The 22,981-nt window shown below is 38.7% G+C and overlaps 3 protein-coding genes across 6 annotated transcripts; 1 reads left to right on the forward strand and 2 right to left on the reverse strand.

The window, feature by feature from the left end:
• Window positions 1-453: 453 nt before the first annotated feature.
• Prosalpha6 (Proteasome alpha6 subunit) lies at window positions 454-1,793 on the reverse strand. Its single transcript, XM_067764772.1, has 3 exons — window positions 1,653-1,793; window positions 942-1,577; window positions 454-757 (listed from the first exon to the last, which is right to left on the reverse strand). The coding sequence occupies exons 1-3, from the start codon at window positions 1,653-1,655 to the stop codon at window positions 551-553; spliced, it is 846 nt and encodes a 281-aa protein (XP_067620873.1). The 5' UTR covers window positions 1,656-1,793; the 3' UTR covers window positions 454-550.
• A 1,709-nt stretch (window positions 1,794-3,502) lies between these two features.
• eEF1delta (elongation factor 1-delta) lies at window positions 3,503-6,075 on the forward strand. Of its 2 annotated transcripts, XM_067764763.1 has the most exons (4): window positions 3,503-3,714; window positions 3,844-4,137; window positions 5,038-5,118; window positions 5,352-6,075. In XM_067764763.1, exons 1-4 carry the CDS (start codon window positions 3,622-3,624, stop codon window positions 5,973-5,975), a joined length of 1,092 nt encoding a protein of 363 aa, XP_067620864.1. In that variant the 5' UTR covers window positions 3,503-3,621; the 3' UTR covers window positions 5,976-6,075. The 2 variants fall into 2 exon arrangements, with proteins under 2 accessions (XP_067620864.1, XP_067620865.1); XM_067764764.1 differs by lacking the exon at window positions 3,844-4,137 and having other exon boundaries at window positions 3,510-3,714.
• A 1,905-nt stretch (window positions 6,076-7,980) lies between these two features.
• LOC137239453 (FUN14 domain-containing protein 1) lies at window positions 7,981-22,298 on the reverse strand. Of its 3 annotated transcripts, none has more exons than XM_067764774.1 (4): window positions 22,142-22,298; window positions 21,880-22,073; window positions 20,618-20,813; window positions 7,981-8,484 (listed from the first exon to the last, which is right to left on the reverse strand). In XM_067764774.1, exons 2-4 carry the CDS (start codon window positions 22,029-22,031, stop codon window positions 8,302-8,304), a joined length of 531 nt encoding a protein of 176 aa, XP_067620875.1. In that variant the 5' UTR covers window positions 22,032-22,073; window positions 22,142-22,298; the 3' UTR covers window positions 7,981-8,301. The 3 variants fall into 3 exon arrangements, with proteins under 3 accessions (XP_067620875.1, XP_067620874.1, XP_067620876.1); XM_067764773.1 differs by having other exon boundaries at window positions 22,137-22,296; XM_067764775.1 differs by lacking the exon at window positions 7,981-8,484 and adding an exon at window positions 8,528-8,781 and having other exon boundaries at window positions 22,137-22,296.
• Window positions 22,299-22,981: the final 683 nt, after the last annotated feature.

The raw sequence follows: 22,981 nt of genomic DNA on the forward strand, positions 1-22,981 counted from the left end.
TAAGAAGTTTCGAGAAAATTTACAAAGTTCATGTCCTACATGAGGCTTTCAAGTCAACGTAATAAAGACTTGGTTGCAGTTTTTAAATTCAAAATTTCGATATATATCTGCAAGTGGGAGGGATTTGCATTAACAGGTAAAAATTTTCAAAATATGTAAATGTTGCGTTTTGGTGTGGACCTCCACATATGTCCAATTCGAACCTTCTAGGTCATCCCCGGCTGTACTAGGCAGAAATGAGTTTAGTACAGCTGCTTTCTTGTATAGGTAAAACCGGTAGGCAATGATTTTGAAGAATGCTGGCGTTTGTGAAACTATTCACCGGAGGGGATTTTTATCTTCGGTGCTCATCCACAACCGTCATGGAAACGCAGTATTGCGCACTCATACGTTATAACTCCTAAAAGTATACTTCAAAAAAAAAAAATGTTAACTGTTTAAAACTTACAGAGGTTACGGCATTCCACAAATTTAATTTTTATTTTAATAATAATGTATTTATGTATATATATGTTGTTTTGTAACTAAAATGCAGCAAGCAGAACAATTTTTAGCGATCCATTGTTCCCACGAGTACTTGAGGATCTGCCGGGGCATCACTAGGTTTATCATCATCCCCACCAGGAGCTGGTTCATCATCATCATCTGGCGCGGGTGGTGCTGGCAATTTCTTGGCCATGTCTAAATATTTCTTGCTCTCAGCGTCATCCAATATCTTGAAGGGTTGTCCCTTGCCCACAATCGCTATAGATATATTCTGTAAAAATAAAATCAATTAGCTAACTTCGCATTGCATTTGGTTTTTTTTAACGCATCTGTGATATTTCATATTATCCAATGACCTCTAACCCAATGAGTTTTAGGCAGTATTGAATACCGCTCTTCAGCCAATCACCCGTTTTTTTTTTTTTTTTTAAATACAATACATACAAATTTCTTACCAGCAAGGGCGATTCGGTATCTTCATCATTAGGCAACGATCCACGTATAGCCTGTATTCCATGACAAATCAATTCATCTTTTGTGCATGTAAAATCACGACCTTTCGAACTTATATTACGTTCCAAATATGTACGCGCGCTTTGTGAACGTGAACCAATTGACATTGCTTTGCAATTGAAAAAGTTAGCTGAAGGATCAACTTGGAATATGTGTGGACCCCGCTCATCGTAACCAGCCACTAGCAGGCCGACGCCATATGGCCGACGATCGTAACGTTGTGTAGTTGCTTGCATCTTATTTCCAAGCATTGAAATTAAACGCGAGACGGGATATCTCGCTGCGTACGCATACTTGTAATTTAAACATTCAGTACGTAAGTAGTTGCTAAGTACACGTGCGTCGGCTGTGATTCCTGCTATGGATATGCCCAAATGATCATCAATTGGTATAATTTTACGTTGTGATGATGATAATTCAGAGGCAGCACGTCGTAAAGCAACTAGCACAGCATAGTCGGCATTTTTAAGACCAACTGTAGCTGAACCCAATTTCACAGCTTCCATGGCATATTCAACTTGATGTAGTCGTCCTTGCGGACTCCACACAGTCACATCACTATCATATTGGTTGCGAAACTGAAAAAAAGATTTGTGTTTATAGTAATTCTCAATTAATTTAATTTTATTTATAATTTATAGTAATTCGCTTACCATTTCTACTAACACACAAAATTACTGCAATGATTCGGCAAATAAGATATGACAATGCTTGACGCTAAATTTCGTGAGAGTAACAAGTTTTGCGTTGTGAGGAACAGAAGTGGATCTGATAGTACCGGGTGTATATTCGGTTAAATTTGGAACTGCATATAAATATATAAAACCTGTCCTGCTACGTAACACCCTATTCTTTTTCGATTGACAGTCACTTCAACTTCCGCGGCTGTATTTTTTTAATATTAATACCGTTGTGAATGATAACTAACCCAGCCAGCATTTTTTGAAAATTCTGATCAAAAAATATTTAAATATCATACCCCAAGATGATTAAAAACGTTCAAATTTAAAAGCATTTTCTGTTCGAAAATTAACGTATGGTCGGGAGAAAATGTACCATAAATGTACCATAAATGTGATTATTCCTGAATAATCATTTATGATTCCTATTTCGAAACGCTTTTTATGCATATTTGATATCATTGTAAAATTGAGCTTTAATAGTTTTATAGTAATATTTGACTGCTTTTCACAGTCATTTTCTAATCATATTCGTGAACATATTTCAATCGTTTTGGTTGAGATTTTTGAATCATTTTTGAATGCCATTATAATGCATTTATTCTTCATATCTCATTCAAAATATGATACTACATAATAATCTTATTTAATAAGGGGAAAGTATGCGAAAGTGAGCTATTCGAACCACAGCTAACTCGCAAACAAACTTGACCGATATACACCTGCGACTACAACATCCAACATCAGCATTATCGTCTGCATCTTAAAATACGGATACGATACGGGATGTTGAAGCCGTATCCAGGTATGTCAAGATAGTTTCACTTACCTGGGGTTCAAATAGCTCACAACCTATGTATTGTCCAATCATTATGTATTTTCTGGGAAGCTGAAGGGGAGAAATGGTTGGGGAAATCTTCGTTCACGAGCAGCATTACTTTATTTTTGTCTTGAAGAATATCTTTTGCATAAATAATAAAATTTTTATATATTTTTTCTTAGCTTCATGATTGAAAAAATATGTGTATGTGAAAAAAATAAAATTTTTAATGAAAAGTAAAATTTCAACAAGTATAAAATTCATTATTCAGTCAACAAATATATTCATAAAAGATTCAGAAAGTTGAATGAAAAATGTTTATAAATTTTTGATCAGCTAAAGTAACCACATTCGATTCAAATTTATTTCCAAAATGTGATTGAAAAACTATATTCAGTTTTTGATCATCAAAAGTAAACATATTTGATTATTCTTTTTGTTGGTTTTTATGAAATATTAAAATGTAGTCATTAAAGGACTTCAAAAATGATTCCAAAAAGTGATCGAAAAATGCTTTTTAGTTTTTCATCATCAAAAGTATTCATATTTGATTATTTCTTTTGTTAAATTGTATGATAACTCATTATTTAGTCAGAAAGAGTAATTAAATTAAGTGTGATATCTTACCTGTCAAATGCCTGACAGGATGTTCAATATGGCTACTTTTAGCGTTTTGACAGCGTGTTCAATATGATGGCGCCTATCTTTAGCGGGTGATAGAAAGAGGTACAGAATGAGACAGCGATAGTCAATTACAAATCAGGTGATCCAATCATTTTGAAATTTTGACGTCTATGCCATGGCGGAACGATACAAGGTGGCAGCATGGGACAGCTGATCATACCCTTTTTTTATTTGATTTGATACATCAACTTTCGGCGCAGTACGATTTTGACATTTGCCCATCGAATTTACAAAAACAAAATATATGGAATTTTTATTTATGTTTGTAGGTGTCACCATGCTGCCACCTTGTATCGTGCCGTCATGGTCTATGCAGAAGATATCACACTTAGTTATCATTCACAATGTAGAACAATTTATCGCAGTGTGCACATCTTCCTCAGGAACGTTGCAGCGGAATTTGCAGACTTAGGGGTTCTAGATAATTTATATAAAAAAATGGCTACACCTTTAGCTGCCGATCACTTTTGGTTGGATAAATCAAATTATCATAATGCCGAGCGACAATATTATGAACTTTTGGGTAAAGAGGTAAGAGTTGAATTTGAAAAAGATGATTGTTCAATACTTTAATTTGGCGAATGTACACGTGTCTGAAATTATTTATCTGTACATCTAATAAGACATGGTATAAATTTCCTTTCATGCTGCACTACAAAGGAGAAGAAAACTGTTGATGAAATAATTGGGGATGCTCATATGAATGGTGTCATTCAAGAACCTTCAACTAAACAGAAGAAAAATAAAAAAATGAAATACAAAAAGAATGGAAATGGGCTAAAACTCACTGAAATATCTACCACTAACTCTGAAAGCGACGAAAAGATTTTATTAAGCGGGCATCAGGTCAATGTACCACCAAACTTACCAACTAAAATGGGAACCAAACCAAGTGGTGGTGTAGAGAAGTTCAAAAAGAGGAATAAAGCAACGAAGAAAAATAATCATATGTTGGTTAGAATAAGAACTTGCTTACATATTAAGCTTTTCGTTGAATTAGTTTTGAGTGATTTTAATTCTTTTTTTTTAGTAATGTTTTAGATTATATTACCTTTCAGTTATACATTTAGGGTTACATCACTCATTTCATCACATTTTCATGGTCCAAAAGTGTTCTGTAAACGATGAATTGTAATAACCAATGTACCCATGCACCGGCGAATCTAATGAACATTTCTTCATTTCTAATCAAAAACATTTGACTTAGCAAAACTGCCCAGTCAAAATTTATATAACAAGATTTCGATGGGGCTCTTTATCCCAAAGGAATTTTTTTTACCAGCATGAAGAGTACAAAACTTCCTGACGAATAGGACAGCTAAAATATCTAGCACAGCTGCTCAGTCTCACCCATGATGAGTCACTAAGGTTTGCGCCGATTATTACCCGGTGAACCCCGTTCTAAAAGTCAAATACCCGAAACTCCCAGTGGAGAGGCAATCTCCCCAGGGAGAAGCGCGATATTTTTTTTATACTTTTTTTTGGTTTTTTGAGAGACACTTCACTCACATTCGAAAGAACCCGTAAAAAGATCTGAAAGTAGGGAAATCCGGACATCCTGTTGTTGTTGTAGCGATAAGGTTACTCCCCGAAGGCTTTGGGGAGTGTTATCGATGTGATGGTCCTTTGCCGGATACAGATCCGGAACGCTCCGGTAACAGCACCATTAAGGTGCTAGCCCGACCATCTCGGGAACTTTATATGGCCATATTAAACCTGCAATATCACAAGCTTACATAGGAGTTTCATAAAAAATTGTTCGTTTCCTTAGTTTGAAGTATATTATTATTTAATCGTTTAACAGTGCTCATTAGTTTTTAATAAATTGTAAAGATTTGTTCACTTATTTTTAAGGGTAACGCTGCCAACAGTCAGTGCACTTTAGTCTCGGAAATCGCTAAGGCCAGAGAGCACATAAAAAATTCCTTACAAAAGGTAATTAAAAACTCATATATGCTTTTAAGAACTATTAGTATTTTCATTTAAATTCTTTGTTACTCAAATTAACAGCGTTTTTGCTATATATAAAAAATCATCCATATTTTTTTACAAACATTTTTCAATCCGGCCATTTCCGCACGTTTAGTTGTTAACATTACATATTTATAGAAAACAAAAAAAATTAATACTGCAAATGATTGTAAATATACTTTTTAACTATCTTTTAGATGGACGGCATTGCCACACTCACTACAGCACCAGCTTCAGGTGAAGTCATTGATCGTGTTTCTGCTATTGAAAAGGATAATGCTGATCTAAGAAACTTAATAGCGAGTTTAAAATCTGTATGCTTGGAAACACAAAGTCGCGTAACAGCTTTAGAAAAACGTGTCAATGCCGAGTTATCTGGAACAACTGCACCCATCATCGCACCTGCACAATCGACTACTGATAATAAAGCCGATGATGATGATGATGTAGATTTATTCGGTTCTGAAGATGAAGAGGACGCAGATGCCGCACGTATACGCGAGGAGCGTTTGGCTGCTTATGCTGCAAAAAAATTTAAGAAACCGCAAATTATCGCTAAATCTAGTTTGATTTTGGATGTTAAGCCATGGGATGATGAGACTGATCTTAACGTTATGGAAACAGAAATAAGAAAAATTGCAACGGATGGGCTCTTATGGGGTGCTTCTAAATTTGTGCCAGTCGCTTTTGGTATCCAAAAGCTTAGCATCTCTTGCGTGGTTGAAGATGATAAAGTATCTATCGATTGGTTAACCGAAGAAATCGAAAAGCTAAACGAGTACGTTCAGAGCGTTGATGTTGCTGCATTCAATAAAATTTAATAAAACGAAAACATACAAACTATAATGAAAAACGAGAGAACAGTTATACATATTTAAAAAAAAATAATAATAAAATAAAAGTTATACTTTTAAAACAAAACTTTTTGGATTTTTAGAAATTAAATTTTAATATATATCTATTTAACGCTCACACAACAGGCAGGTCTAAGATTTCTTTTCTTGCACTTGACCAAAATTGAAGTGCCCAGAACACCCAGACCTCCCCTATACTTATATGTATATTTTTTTATGTAGAGAAATTTACCATTGTCAGATCCACCTACCCGATATACATACTTTATTAGGTGAGGCTCGCCTCATCGAAAAAGCGGTAGATGGCGGTTTGATCTAGAAACTTCAACGTGGTCATATTAAATCGTTTCCGAGATGGTCAGGCTAATATTTTCCTTATTGAAGCTTCTTACCGAAACGTATGGGGTATATATCCGGCAAAGGACCATCAACATCGATAACAATCCCAAAAACCGTGTGGGAGTGTCTTTATCACTACAAGAAGAAACACGATAACCGACAGATGCTGCTGAAACATAGGCCCAGCTTGTGCATGTGTCTTATAAATATCCGTTTTAATATTCTCAATTTACTTTTGGAGAGATTTATAGTAGCTCTGTATCGCTTTGACGTATCCCCCCAGAAATATCTTTTTTGAACAAAAGTGCTCACATATATCTATGTATTAAAATGTTCAGGTTGTTGTTGTTGTTGTATCAACGATAAAAACACTCTCCGAAGGTTTTGGGGAATATTATCGATGTTGATGGTCCTTTGCCGGATATAGATCCGGTATGTTCCGGTAACAAAGCGCCATTAAGGTATTAGCACCACCATCGCGGGAACAATTAATATGACCACATTAGGCCATTCCACCTGGAACTTGGAGGAACTTGGGTTCGCCAGAGCCTCGCCTGCTTAATATGTACATATATGATACATACATAGTTGTAACAGGATCCCCTCGCCTAGGTGAGGTTGACAATTGGGTTGCGGAAGCTTTGAAGCTACACAGCTTTGTATTGCGGTTATCAGCCCCCCTTGAATCCCAAAATGGTCTCCCCCAAAATGTTCAGGTTGATAGTACTAAACGACTAGTCATTAATACATTACAAAAACCACGTGGGATGCAAACGGTCTAGATTGCCAAGTTCCACTGAAAAAACTTCTTCAAACCTAACCAAATGAAACGTTCAAATTGGGATTCAAGGGGTTGTGTAGCGCAATATATAGCTTCTCCAACCCAATTGTCAACCTCACCTTCGAGCGGCGAATCCCGTTTCACTAACAGACGAGGCTCTGGCGACCCCAAGCTCCTCATGGAACTTGGGGGTGGGGAGGGAGGGATGGCCTGAAGGTTTAATGTGGCCATATAAATCGTTCCCGAGATGGTCGGGCCAGCACCTTAATGGTGCTGTGTTACCGGAGCGTATCGGATCTGTATCCGACAAAGGACCATCACATCGATAACACTCCCCAAAGCCTTCGGGGAGTAACCTAATCGCTACAACAACAACAACAAACATTAAGGAATCTTAATAATAGAGGAAGCGAACTACCAAAACTGCCTGTCGTAAGGGCGACGAAAATACCAGATTCAAGGGGCTGTGTAGCGCAACCCTTCAAGTTGCCAGCGCAATATACAACTTCTCCAAACCCAATTGTCAACCTCACCTATCCGCAGCGAATCCTGTTTCACTAACAGACGAGGGTCTGGCGACCTCAAGCTCCTCATGGAACTTGGCGGTGGGGAGGGAGGGATGGCCTGAAGGTTTAATTTGATCATATAAAGCGTTCCCGAGATGGCGAGGGCTAGCACCTTAATGGTGGTGCTGTGTTACCGGAGCGTACCGGATCTGTATCCGGCAAAGGACCATCACATCGATAACACTCCACAAAGCCTTCGGGGAGCAACCTTATCGCTACGACAACAACAACAACAACAACCAAAACTGCACTTACTTTAGCTGCCTAAGATTTAAACATATCAAACTTCACCTTTCAATCAAACCTCTTTTTATTTAAATTACACAGAGGCTTTAACATATTCATTCTGATTACATAAATTAATATAAATTGAATTATTAATACAAATGCTTTTAATGTAAGCACTGTTAGCATATAAATCATCAACATAATTATAATTTATTTTCAAACTGAAGTGTATGCCAAACAAGATTAGTAAGAATGTATGTGTATGGGTTAGTGATGATACATGAGACATTACATGTGGGTATTTAGTTATATAAATTTATATATACTATGTAGGTATTGAGGTATATAAAGTAAACAATAAAATGTTAAGCTATTCCCTTTAAGCCGAAGCTATGCCTAAAGCGACTCCGCCTACAAAGGCTGTTAAGAAAATATGTAGATTGTTTACTTTAACACCATTTTCATCGCCAATAAGTGAACTATACCACTTTTTGGCTTTTTTTGCTTTGGATTTTAATAAGTTCTCTGCACGATCAAGTTTCCGATCAACAAAACGTTCAGTCTGAAAAAAATTTAGAGCAATAGAAAAAGAAATTGAAGAAAAATTGAATTTTGCTTATATCTGAATATAATAAAAGCATGAAAATAATTTATTACAAAACACAAATTTTTTATAAGCATATTGTACATATAAGTATGTGCATTGTACACAAATGAATCGAAAACATTAATATTTTTGAACAGTCTCTGCTACAGTTAACATTGGTCCTAAAGTAATTCAAGCACAGCCAATACCAATCAGGGCGCCACCAAGAAACGCTACCGTAAATACTGCATTGTTTTTAACAAATACTTTGCCCTGGTTAAATAAAAAAAAAATTATTGTTAGTACTAACAAAAAACCACGGACTTTTTTTTTTAAACGCATGTAGGCATGTAAGAGCTAAATATCTTTCATAAAATTGCAAATAAATTTATTTAATTTTGTTTTAATAAATTACACCATCTTTATTTGTTCTGTGAAAAAATTTGATGATCCAAAATGTAGCGACATAAAAATAAAATAATTAAAAATAAAATTTTAAGTTAAGGTTCGATTCGAGCTCAAGGCCAGAACAATAATTTTTTTCCAATGATAATTATTGTTATAAACAATTGTTAATAAACCATGAGCACTTGGGAATATCATACAAAGTAATTGACAATAAACAAATCCAGCATTATCAGTGATTTGCACCAGATGGCGCAACACTGAATAAATATAGTTGGTAAGAAGGAATAGAAGTAGCAATTTGTCAGTCAAACAAACCACCGCTGTATAGCTAAATGGTTAGCGCAGCGTGCCTAAACAAAATACAATTTTTCAAATTTAGATAAATTAAAAAATAATAATTATCATTAGAAAAAAAAAATATTGTTTTGGCCTTGAGCTCGAATCGAACCTTGAATCATTTATCTATGGGCCGATAAAAACAAAAACAATTGTTAAATGGTTTTATTGAAAACAATAATTACATGAAGTAATAATAACACTAAAATCTAGAAAATAATTAGGTAGGTCCTAGGTACTAGTCATCACACTCCTCATCAATCTAGCGCGTTGATAAGACAATTAAATAAAAGCGTTGGGCGTTGATTAAGGTTCAGTTGGTCTTACTTATGACTATCAATAGAAATTTGGCGCGTCCAACCCTTTTATTTAATTGTCTAATCAACGCCCTAGATTGATGAGGATTGTGATGACTAGTACCTAAGTACCTAATTATTTTCTAGCTTTTAGTATTATTATTACTTCATGTAAGTATTGCTTTCCAATAAAACCTTTAACTTAATTTTTTTTTAAATTATTTTCAAGTTTTTAGTCTTTATTTAATTGCCTATTATTTCTCATTCTATTTAGTTCATTTAGTGGCTCATTATTACAAAGACTCTTTCCTGACAATTTGTTACAATCTAACTGTTCAATACAAAATCCTTTCAATGACTTTACTCGACTCTGCGCCACGTATGGTTGTCCCTCCTCCAACTTCAAAATATTTTGATGTTACTTCTACCGGACTATATGTAATATTTGTTCCAAATATGAGCCAAATCGGACATCATAGGTCGCTTTCTATTCATGTATGTATTATGTGTTCCAACTTTTTTTAATATTTCGATCCTTGCGCCTTGCTGCGATTTTTTTCTCTTCTATTCTTGTATGTACTTATTATGTGTTCCAAATATGAGCCAAATCGGACCAGAATTACGATTTTTGTGAATATCTTCATCCTTGCGCCGCCTAGCGCCGATTTTTTCACAGGCGGCTTTCTATTTATGTATGTATTATGTGTTCCAAATATGAACCAAATCGGACCACAAATACAATTTTTTTTAATATCTCGATCCTTGCGCCACCTAGCGGCGATTTTTTTCATAGCTCGCTTTCTATTCATGTATGTTAAGCTGGGTCGATTTATTAACCTATATCGCGCTATCGATTTTTCGATACGTTTTGGGCTCAGGAAAAAAAGTTCCACTAAGCATACCCAAACAAATAATTTTCGAGTCTGCAAAATTTGAGTTTTTTGACTTTTTTTCTTTGATTTTTAAGGTTTTTTTCATGACCTACTTAAAAAATTTTCATTTGATTTTAAAATTTTCATGCATACCCTACCCTGTCCGACTCGAAATTCTCCGCTAAAAACTTTGGCGATAACAGTTTTCGAAAAAAAAAATATTTTTTGGGTTTTCAGGATAATAAATTATTTCACCATTTTTTTAAAGGTTTCTTCAGAAACGTGCAAAAGTGTTGCCGATGAAAACGTATTTGTCTCATATTTCCTATCCCACTTAAAATTATGCGATAAAAACGTTGGCATTAACAGTTTAAAAAAAAAATTTTTTTTGGTTTTTGGTCTTTTCATTTCAGACAACCATCTATGCCCAATACGTAAGCTTGTGGTAAAATTTGATGTTTCTAGCTGTTAAAATGAGGCAGAAATGGGGCAGAAACGGCGGAAACCCTCTTATTGAACAATCGGTTGTATGGGAGGTATATGCTATAGTAGTCCGATCCGGTCGATTCCGACAAATGTCAAATCCTCCATCAAAGTATGCCTGCTTACCAAATTTCATCAAGATATGTCAAAACTTGAGGGACTAATTTGCGTTCAAACAAATGGACAGACGGACGGACGGACAGACGGACATGGCTAAATCAACTCAGCTCGTCCCCTGATCATTTTGGTATACTTATTGGTGGGTCTAACGGAAACATATAAAAAATGATTTGGAGCCTTGAAAATGAAAAAAATCAATTTCGACCAAAACAAGTCCCAAAAAGCAAAAAAAAAATTGTTTTTAAAAAACTGTTAATGCCAACGTTTTTATCGCACAATTTTAAGTGGGATAGGAGCTATGAGACAAATTCGTTTTCATCGGCAACACTTTTGCACGTTTCTGAAGAAATCTTTAAAAAAAAATGGCGAAAAAATTAATTTTTTCACCAAAACACTCCTCAAAACCCAAAAAATATTTTTTTTTTTTCAAAAAACTGTTATCGCCTAAGTTTTTAGCGGACAATTTTGAGTCGGACAGGGTATACATGAAAATTTTAAAATCAAATGAAATTTTTTTAAGGTCATGAAAAAAACCTTAAAAATCATAGAAAAAAAATCAAAAAACTCAAATTTTGCAGGCTCGAAAATTATTTTTTTGGGTATGCTTAGTGGAACTTTTTTCCTGAGCCCAAAACCTATCGAAAAAACGATAGCGCGATATGGGTTAGCTTTCGTCCATGCAAATCAACCCAGCTTAATGTATGTATTATGTGTTCCAAATATGAGCCCAAAGGAACCACGAATACGATTTTTTTTTTAATACATACCTCGATCTTTGCACCACCTCGTGGGAGGTTTTTTTTTAATAGCTCGCTTTCTATTCATGTATGTATTATGTGTGCCAAATATGTACCAAATCGAACCACAAATACGATTTATTGAAATATTTCGATGGATACGCCACCTGGAGTCTTTATTTCTTATTATTGCATTATCATCGGGTTCTGAACTATATTCCAAGTTTCAAGCTTGTAGCTTATCGGGGAAGTTACTTAAATTTCAATTACAAAATTCATTCACAACGGCCATGCAGCCGTGCGGCCGACCTGTCAAGTCAAGCTAAATAAAACCGTTTAAAAAATACTCAAAATTATGCCAAAACCATCTGCAGTTATATCATACCAAAAAAGTATGCCAATTTAGCTTTTTTACAGTGGCATCCGCAGGAGTTTACAGCGCCATACACTATGAACAATTTTTATAGCTCTTTAGTGCAATCTAAGTTAGAGTTTGTAGCTGGCATTTGGAGTAATTTCTACTTCTCACGCTCAGCAAGAATTTAAAGGGTTTAATGCAAATTTATTCGGTTTGCTTCTTCATCTAAACATACACCTCAAACTCTATATTTTGATAATCCCTTATCTACCCATATTGCTGGGAGCATGCTTATCAACATTTTGGCGTTAGACGTACTGTTCAAAAATTAAGGTTTTTTTTATGGACAAGTATGTATCAATTGGCGGCCGCCGTAGAGTGGTGTTGTTGTTGTAGCGATAAGGTTACTCCCCCAAGGCTTTGGGGAGTGTTATCGATGTGATGGTCCTTTGCCGGATACAGATCCGGTAACACAGCACCATTAAGGTGCTAGCCCGACCATCTCGGGAACGATTTATATGGCCACGTAAAACCTTCAGGCCATCCCAACCTCCCCACCTTCAAGTTCCATGAGGAGCTTGGGGTCGCCAGAGCCTCGTGTGTTAGTGAAATAGGATTCGCCGCGGATAGGTGAGGTTGACAATTGGGTTCAAATGATGCGTTGTACAATCACTGGTATTAAGATTCGACGACTGAGTACAATGATATCCACAAACAGGTGTCGGACCTCTGTGCCACAAATTGCCCGGCGAATTCAGTACTTAAAGAAAAATAACCAGAACTAGCGGAAGAGGAATGCACTCATCATAAAGAAACGCGCGTCACTCTAGCTCAACTTCGATCTGGGTACTGTAACAGGTTAAACTCTTACCTATCCACAATCAACGCCGACATACAAAATGTATGTCCTGTTTGAAATGACACCAATCATCTCTTCAATTGTAAGGTGGAACCAACGCCTCTAGCACCCCTCTCACTATGGTCCACCCCTGTTGAAACAGCAAGTTTCCTTGGACTCCCGTTAGAGGACATTGATGACAATTTGTGATCGGTCGCACCTATTGGATTGGGGCGAAGCACTGCTACAACAACAACTGAGTACAAGTACTTTTTACTGAATTCGATCAAGAAATCTGAATTTTTGCTCAAGTTATCGTATTAACTGATGGACATAGCTAAATCAAAATATTGTACGGGACTGCTAATTTTAATACATATTTCCGATCCCTTTATAGCGTTATAAACCACCGTTGTGTGGGCGGAGCACTGCTACAACAACAACAACAACCGTTGTGAGATTAAACAAAAAATATAAAATAAGCTTGAAAGTGGTCCACTAATGGAATGTTTAACCCAATTGACTAATGGGCTTTTTTCTTCAGCGCAGTTAAATAAATTAAATATTTTTTAAGTTTCTTGGCCGCTTCCCATGATGTGGGCTGTGCAATTTAAAACTCTTTAATTTATTTCAATGCTGTGAAAACTGTTTTAGAAATCGTAGAAATCTCACTATTTATGCAAAAAATAGGTCAAATTTAAACTTCTTATATGCGAATTTGGCGCCTTTGTAAATGACTAATCTTCAAAATATATGCAGATACCACCGTTCTTTATTAGGACAATTCTACCGTCCTTATAGTTTTCACAAACTATCTTTAAGATACATCAAGAGCAATACGAAGAACTTTTGGAATTACATTAACTCCATGAAGAGCGTATCTAGCATACTGAAATCAGTAAGCTACAATAATATTACTGCCAACTATGTTAATGAGGCTGCTAATCTCTTTGCTGACTTCTTCTCGGCGAACTTTATCACTTTATCCTGGCCTTCCACAACCTAGGCATAGTCACCCCTCACTTACCCCTAGAGTGGCGGCGTCACCCCTCATGCACTTCAGAATTCTGCAGTTCAACTGTAATGGACTAACTGGGAAGATTACGGAGATAGTCGATTTCATGAAGCGGCACAACATCCGCATTGCTGCGATTCAAGAGACTAAACTCACAGCAAGATCTGCATTGCAGACCTGCTCTGGTTATAATGTCCACAGGAAAGACCGCGAGAGCGGAAATGGAGGCGGCCTCGCGTTTATTATACACCACTCTGTGCAATATCATATATTTGATCCTGGCATCGACCGCAGTGACAATGTCTTAGAACGTCAAGGCCTATCTGTCCGGTCAGGCGATGCAAATCTAGAAATCATCAACATCTACATCCCTCCTGTCACCTGTTGCCCCAGTGGATACCGCCCTAATATCGAGGCCTTACTCACTGGCAACAATCGCATTATCTTAGGCGATTTCAATGCCCATCACGACCTATGGCATTCAAACTTGCGGGCGGACAGTAGGGGTGAGATGTTGGCGGATCAAATAGACGAAACGACGTTCTGCACAATTAACGGAGACGCCCCCACACGTATGGTAGGAAGCTGTCATAGCTCGCCAGATATCTCAATCGTGAGCGCAGAACTCGTAAACTGCGTCAAATGGCAGCCGATGGTAACATTGGCATCCGACCACCTGCCCATACTTATTTCGTTCGAGCGTACCGCCGACTTCATCGTCACCGAAAAACGCACTTTCATAAACTTCAAAAAAGGAAAGTGGGAAGAATATAAATCTGCAACAGACAGCAGCTTTGCTGCCCTCCCTATCCCGACTGATGCCCGCCAAGGGGAGCGTGCCTTCCGTAAGGTCATTGAATCCGCCTCGGCACATTTCATTCCCGCCGGGAGAATTCCCGAAATCCGGCCCCACTTCCCGGCGGAGGCCGCGAGCTTAGCGAGGGAACGCGACCTTATAAGACAGCTTGATCCAGGCGACCCCCAAATAAGGGATATAAACCAACGCATCAGCACCTAAGAGGTTGTAACCTCTCTACCGGTGTAGGTAAACTTTGGTCCACCGTAAAGTCCCTATCGAATCCGACTAAGCACAAAGACAAAGTTTCCATCGCCTTTGGCGATAAGGTGCTGTCGGATGCGAAAAAATGCGCGAGCGCTTTCTGCCGACAATATATAATGCATCCTACGGTCGACAAAGATAGACGGAGAGCCAATAGACGTGCACATAAACACAAACTCAGCGCGTCACCAATTACCATCACCGCTAGAGAGGTTGAGGACGCCATTGGTCGCGCTAAACCATCCAAAGCAGTGGGCCCAGACGGCATAGCCATGCCGATGCTTAAAAACCTAGGGAAAGAGGGTTTCAAATATTTAGCGCATGTCTTCAACCAGTCTCTTTCCACCTTTGTCATACCGGAGAAATGGAAAATGGCCAAGGTGGTCCCGCTACTAAAGCCTGGGAAACCAGCTAACGTAGGTGAGTCATATCGTCCGATATCTCTCCTATCGCCAGTGGCAAAGACGCTTGAAGCCATTTTGCTCCCTCATTTCCAAGCACATTTGCAGCTAGCCCCTCATCAGCATGGCTTCAGAAAACTCCATAGCACTACCTCCGCGCTAAATGTCATTAGCACCCAGATAAATTGCGGTTTGAATCAATATCGCCACCATAGAACAGTACTCGTAGCGTTAGACCTATCAAAAGCTTTTGATATGGTCAACCATGGCTCGTTACTGGAAGACCTGGAAGGGTCTACCCTTCCCCCATGTCTTAAAAGGTGGACCGCAAATTATCTGGGTGGTCGGCAGGCATCGGTGCAATTCAGAAACGAAACATCAAAACAAAGGAGAATTAAACAAGGGGTGCCACAGGGTGGTGTCCTATCCCCGCTTTTGTTTAATTTCTACATATCTAAGCTACCTTCACCACCGGAAGGAGTCACAATCGTTTCCTACGCCGATGACTGCACAATAATGGCCACAGGCCCAGGCCCAAAGATCGATGAGCTATGCAATAAAATAAACGGCTATCTCCCTGATCTCTCCAGTTTTTTCGCCTCGCGAAACCTGTCACTGTCACCGACTAAATCTTCCGCGACCTTATTTACAACATGGACGCCCCAAATGTCGACCATATTGAACATCCACGTCGATGGCACTACGCTACCGACTGTCCTACACCCCAAAATCTTGGGTGTGACGTTTGATCAGGATCTACATTTTGGTGCGCACGCAACCGCAATTGTTCCAAGAATTCAGAGCCGTAATAAAATCCTCAAATCCCTTGCTGGCAGTACCTGGGGAAAAGATAAAGAAACGCTCTTGACCACATACAAAGCAATTAGCCAGCCGATTACGTGCTACGCGTCACCCATATGGTCGCCAAGCCTAAAAACCACCCACTGGAAGAAACTACAGGCCTGCCAAAATACTGCTCTCAGAATCGCCACGGGCTGTCTTCTTATGTCCCCAGAACACCATCTGCATAATGAGGCGGGAATACTCCCCATCAGGGAGAGAAATGAGATGCTGACCAAACAGTTTCTGTTGAATACCCAGAAACCTGGGCATCCCAACAGACATCTGATTGACGAACCAGCACCGCCTAGGGGCCCAAGGAGTCATCTCCGTAAGCATTTTGAGGAAATACGGCACCTGAGAACCCAGCCGTATGAAGCGGAAAAACACAAGCAGGTCCTTGGTGAACTCCATAGACAGGCGTCGGACCTTTATGTCGGGAATTGCCCGGTGAATCCAGTACTTGAAGAAAAATATCCAGAACTCGCAGAAGAGGAACGCATACTCCCCAGGGAAACGCGTGTCACTTTTGCTCAACTTCGTTCTGGATACTGTAACAGGTTAACCTCTTACCTATCCAGAATCAACCCCCACATTCAAAATGTATGCCCTGCTTGCAATGTGTCCCCACATGACACCAACCATCTCTTTAATTGTAATGTGGAACCAACGCCTCTAACACCCCTTTCCTTATGGTCCACCCCTGTTGAAACGGCAAGTTTCCTTGGACTCCCGTTAGAGGATATTGATGACAATTTGTGATCGGTCGCGGCTATTAGGTGGGGCGAGCATTGCTACAACAACAACAACTTTATCACAGATAATGATTTAACTGTGGAAGATACAGATAACATACACAAGCTAATTAAGTCTCCCTCCGCTAATAATTTTGGGTCACTTACTCTCACTGAGGCAGACATAGTTGAGGGGATTAAAAAATTTAAAAATTCCTCCACTCTACGTTCCTACAGTGGATAAGAAGTAGTTGTAGAGTAGAAGTAATGTTGTAAATATTGACGGTGTTTATTCGAAACCATTTTGGGCCACCTCTGGAGTGCCCCAGGGCAGTATTCTGGGCCCTTTACTATTTATCTTGTTCATTAATGACATTAGCTCTTGCTTCTCATCTACCAAATTTCTGCTTTATGCTGATGATCTCAAGATCTATTCTGAGATCAGTTGTTATAATGATGATGTTGTTCTTCAATCTGAGATTAATAAGCTTTATATCTGGTGCGTTAAGAACCGTCTTTTCCTTAATATAAGTAAGTGCCACACTGTGACGTATGGTAAACTGCTGAGGCCACTTCATACCTCCTTTCATATTGCAGAAACCTTTCTTCGTACGACTCTTGAAGTTAAAGACTTGGGGGTATACTTCGACTTAAAGTTTAATTTTAACACTCACGTCAGCTTCACAATTTCTAAGGCGCTTTCAATGCTTGCTTTTGTCAGACGCCATTCCGCAAACTTCTCTGACCCCTACACACTCAAAGTTTTATATACGTCCTTTGTGCGGTCCAAACTTGAGTATGCGGCTTTCATTTAGCGGCCCTACCACGCAGTTCACATCAACCGCCTGGAGCGGGTTCAAAAAATCTTTATGCGCTTCGCGCTTTTTTCATTACGTTTCTCTGAACCGATCCCGTCTTATGAGTCTCGATGCCAACTAATATCTTTACTATCCCTAAACAGTCGCAGAATTCTTTTGACCTCGTTGTTATTTTCGATCTTTTCACAGGCAAAATTGACTGCGCGCTGCTTCTTGAAAGACTATGCTTAAATACTCCCTGTAGAAACCTCCGCCACTTTGAAATCTTTTTCATAGGTCTGAGTAGAACTGTTTATAACTCAAAAACGCCTATTAACAGAGCCCTATCAGAAATTAATTGCTTCTCAAGTGTTTTGGATATTGATTTTCCGACTCAAAATACGCTTTTCAACTTAAACTAAAAATTACTTAATATGTAATAATATAAATTCTTTTTGCTAGTGTTCTCCATAGCTTAATATAAGCTGATCTCTGTAATTTAGTTATAAGTGTCTGTAATAAACATTTGTTACTAGACTAAATAAATAAATAAATAAATAGATATTGTGAAGGAGAACATGATTATATCAAAATCCGAAACATTTACTTTCCCTTATTTTGTGGGATTGAATTGAAATCAGCTGTTTTGTCAAGAGCTAAATGTAAATCGCAAGTTTAAGTTGGCTGATCACTGCAGTGTATTCCAAGCGGAAATTGCTGCGATTATGGATGCGGTGGATAAAATGCTATCCAGTGCTACTACGGTTAGGGAATTTAACATCTACTCTGATCGCGAAGCGGCTATCAAGGCCTTGAGCTCAACTGCAGTGCGATCGAGGGTGGTCTGGGAGTGCCTGCCCTCGCTTGCGATTGCATCGAATTATTTTACAATTAAGATTATCTGGGTCCCAGGCCATAGAGATATCCCGGGTAACTATCAAGCGGATCTCTTAGCCCGCATCGGTACAACTGAACCGGATGAAGATGGCTGTAGGGATTTCGGGATTCCGCTAGCTACCTGTGGATTGCTCCTCCATAGCTGGGCCTCGAGTCAGCGCAGCCAACTTTGGGCGGACACCACGTCTTGCAGGGTAGCAAAATCTTTCTCGCCGAAAGGGGATCGCAGGAGGTCTGCTAAAATAATTGGTAATTGGGTTCACTAAGGCTCACCTATCAATGGTCATTGGGGTTTTGACGGGGCACTGTCCCAGGGGTATCCATTCGGTACGTCTCAATATGCTGGAAACTCCATCCTGATGCAGCTGTATAGAAGATGATGAGGTGGAATCACCAAATCACTTTATGCTTGATTGACCAGCTTTTGCCAGAACTAGACGAAAGTACTTCGGTCGCGACTGAGATCGGTATCATTGGGAGCCTTACCGTTGCTATCCAACGATTCTCTAAGTAGCTAGATCTAAGTCACCGTTATTTTTGGTATAAATATGTGGTATCACAACGGACCTTCGTTTTGTCCATGTGAGCTTTCCTTATCAGGCAAGCTACCACCTAACTTAACCTAACCTACCCCGTTGACGTTTTCCCTTACGCTGACGACAAGTTCGGCATGCATATTTTAGAGGTTTGTCTATCACACATAACTGCCTTTGAATTCTACTACTATCGTAGTATGTTTTACTATAAAAAATTTGAAAAAATGCCAATAATATCAGAAACGGTTATACCTTGTAAGTGTTTTTATCACGAAGAAAATTATATGTTTTATATAACATTCCGCTTTCCTCTGTTAATAATAATACTATATATATGTATATCAAATACCAGCCATGAATGACTATGTTTATTTTAAGAGTGAATAAAAGAAAAACGTATAAACATATGGGTAAAACCGAAGTACAAAAAAAAACCAGTAAAAATCGGACTCCCCCATATAAATTTGTTGTTGTTGTAGCGATAAGGACCCTACCCGAAAGCCTTGGGGAGTGTTATCGATGTTGATGGTCCTTTGCCGGATGCAGATCCCGTACGTTCCGGTAACAAGCACCATTAAGGCACCCCGACCATCTCGGGAACGATTTAGTATGGTCACATGAAACCTCCAAGGCCATACCGCCTCCCACCTCCTAGATCCATGAGGAACTTGGGGTCGTCAGAGCCTCGGCTGTTAAAGTAACACGATTCGCCACGGATAGGTGAGGTTCACTTGGGTTGGATAAAGTATATTTTGCGCTGCCAATACCTTGTGGTTGCGCTCCACAACCTCTTGAATCAATTTGGTATTTTAGTCGCCTCTAACGACAGGCATACCTGTCGCGGGTATATTATAAGCGTCCTAACCCGCTCGGGCCCATATAAATTTCATATAAGGTTTCAATAAGTTGTTTGATTTTTAATGATTTTTTTTTACTTTGTTTTTAAGGATATGCTTAAAAAGTTTTGCTTTTATTCACTTTTAAAACAAGTCGTTTTATTGCTCGTTGTGTTTGAATCTTCATGAATGAAAACGCAGCACTGAGTAAGAGAATTTGGTGGTCAAAATAATACGCCGCAGAACAGATGGTATGTTGTTTTCTATGCAATCAACCAGAAATTAAGGCAATCACATAACATACCAACGACGTCATTAAAAATTATATTTGAAAAGGGGATGCAATGCGTTTTGCGCTTTCCTCTTGCTTTTGTGCCTTCAGTGGTACCAAATGCTTCACGATTTAGATAGGGATCACATTACGAATTAAACTTAGGTGGCTTTACGTTGGAAAACTTAAAATGTTTTCCCAAAATGGTCATTAGAATTAAAAAAGCGTCCCTAATAGCAATCATACTTTAAATAAAAACAAATATCTTTCTTACCTTTTCTATCCAATTCTTTTCTTGCCCAGTAACTGCGGTTTCTACTTTATCGGTTACTTTATCAAGCTTTCCTGTTATTTTTGACCAATCAATATCAATGAACCCTTCCTGATGTGCGATTTCCATTAAAATAATGCCACCACCAATGGCGAAAGCTGCGAATTTCCCAATCTTCATGGTTGCAAAGCCAGTAAGCCTAAAAAATATCAAAATATTACATATTTCAAAAACATTTAAATATCTAATTAATAATAATGGTAATTCTATACGACAGCATGACACTGTTAATACGCGTCCAAAAATATCGAGAGGTGTCAAAAGATGAGTACTGACCTCGACAATAATAATCCGAAGGCGTATATTAAAAATTTAGGTCGTTCAAAAAATATTAACGAAAAACAGAAAATTACCCCAGAGTGATCCGAAACCAGGGGTGTGATCCATAGTATTTTTGCGCAGAACACCTTTCTGCATGGGCGGCCTTCGGCCGCACTTATAAAAAATTACCCTGTGTGGGTCCAACACCGGTTTGGAGACCAAAACTATATCCGCGCAAGACACTTGTGTTCACAATTTTGTTGTCGAGGTCAATACGCATTTTTTGATACCTCTCTCGATATTTGGACGCGTATTATTACCATAATAATAATTTACAACAGGGCTCTGCCGGATACAGATCCGGTACGCTCCGGTACCACAGCACCATTGAGGTGCTAGACCGACCATCTCGGGAAAGATTTATGTGGCCACATTAAACCTTCAGGCCATTCCCTCCCTCCCCACCCCAAGAAGGTTTCACGTGGTCATACCGAATCGTTCCCGAAATGGTCGGACTAATACCTTAATGGTGCTTGTTACCGGAACGTACGGAATCTGCATCCGGCAAAGGACCATCAACATCGATATGCCTTGGGGAGTTCCATCGGAGAATGTCCTTATCGCTACACCAACATAACACCCCAACCCTCGTGGAGTGACTTTATCGCAACAACATAGCTACAAGATGCTAAAACACCGATAGACGAGTGTACTGAATTCATATTGAAACTTTGATTTTTATGCTGGGTCACTGCCTCTATACCAGCTTTGTATATAATTTTCTAAACTATTATATAGAAATGTTAACATATTTGCATAAGGTGAATCATTTTCAGAACAACCAATATTTAGCCCGAAATCAAGCCACTGTATCCAAACGTACATACATATACTTGTATATTGCTAAGATGACGAGATATCAACGTGCTGGTATTGTTACTCACCATCCTGTTGTAGCACCAATTGCAATTTGAGTATATGCAGATCGTGAGCTGATATCACCAAGTACACCACCCAGAAACTTTGATGCGTCTTCCGGCATTTTTCCAACTTTTGCGTTACTTGCGTTTTTATTTGATTTCGACCAATCGCTCATGCCTTGTTTTTTGCGTCTTTCTTCCCAAGCTCTCAGGTCGGTCTGAAAATTACAAGTGGTTTAATTAACATATAACACTGTTGAATAAAATATTTCTTTATTAACCTTACGGAGCCACTTATTTAAGATAAGATTTATAACCCCCGTTTATCGAATTGTTTGAAAAATATAAGATTTTCACGAAAGTACCCTCGAAATTTTCTTTTTTTCCGATTAGCTGCCGATGGGAAAAGTCTCGATATATGCCATTGCTTGACGATATTAAGCTGGAGACATTGGTGCTTTATCGGTAACCTTTTAACAGCTGATTCGACCAACCTTATGAGAATCAATGCAATCGATTATTGGTGCCGCTAAGGTCGTAACCGTATCGTAGCCAACCAATTGGGTTTTGGTTCACCGTCGTAACGATAAACAGCTGATTACGTTAGGGATACGACTACAGCGATACGACAAAAGCTGGAGTCATTGGTGCCGTATGTCGTATCGCTGTATCCGTATCCCTAACGTAATCAGCTGTTTATCGTTACGACGGTAAACCAAAACCCAATTGGTTGGCTACGATACGGTTACGACCTTAGCGGCACCAATAATCGATTGCATTGATTCTCATAAGGTTGGTCGAATCAGCTGTTAAAAGGTTACCGATACGGTTACCGATAAAGCACCAATGTCTCCAGCTAAACGTCACCAATGACTCCGGCTTTAGCCAAAACCCAATTGGTTGGCTACGATACGGTTACGACCTTAAGCTGGAGACATTGGTGCTTTATCGGTAACCGTATCGGTAACCTTTTAACAGCTGATTCGACCAACCTTATGAGAATCAATGCAATCGATTATTGGTGCCGCTAAAGTCGTAACCGTATCGTAGCCAACCAATTGGGTTTTGGTTTACCGTCGTAACGATAAACAGCTGATTACGTTAGGGATACGGATACAGCGATACG

The sequence above is a fragment of the Eurosta solidaginis genome, chromosome 2 (assembly GCF_040869045.1).
Source record: "Eurosta solidaginis isolate ZX-2024a chromosome 2, ASM4086904v1, whole genome shotgun sequence".
NCBI lineage: Eukaryota > Metazoa > Arthropoda > Insecta > Diptera > Tephritidae > Eurosta > Eurosta solidaginis.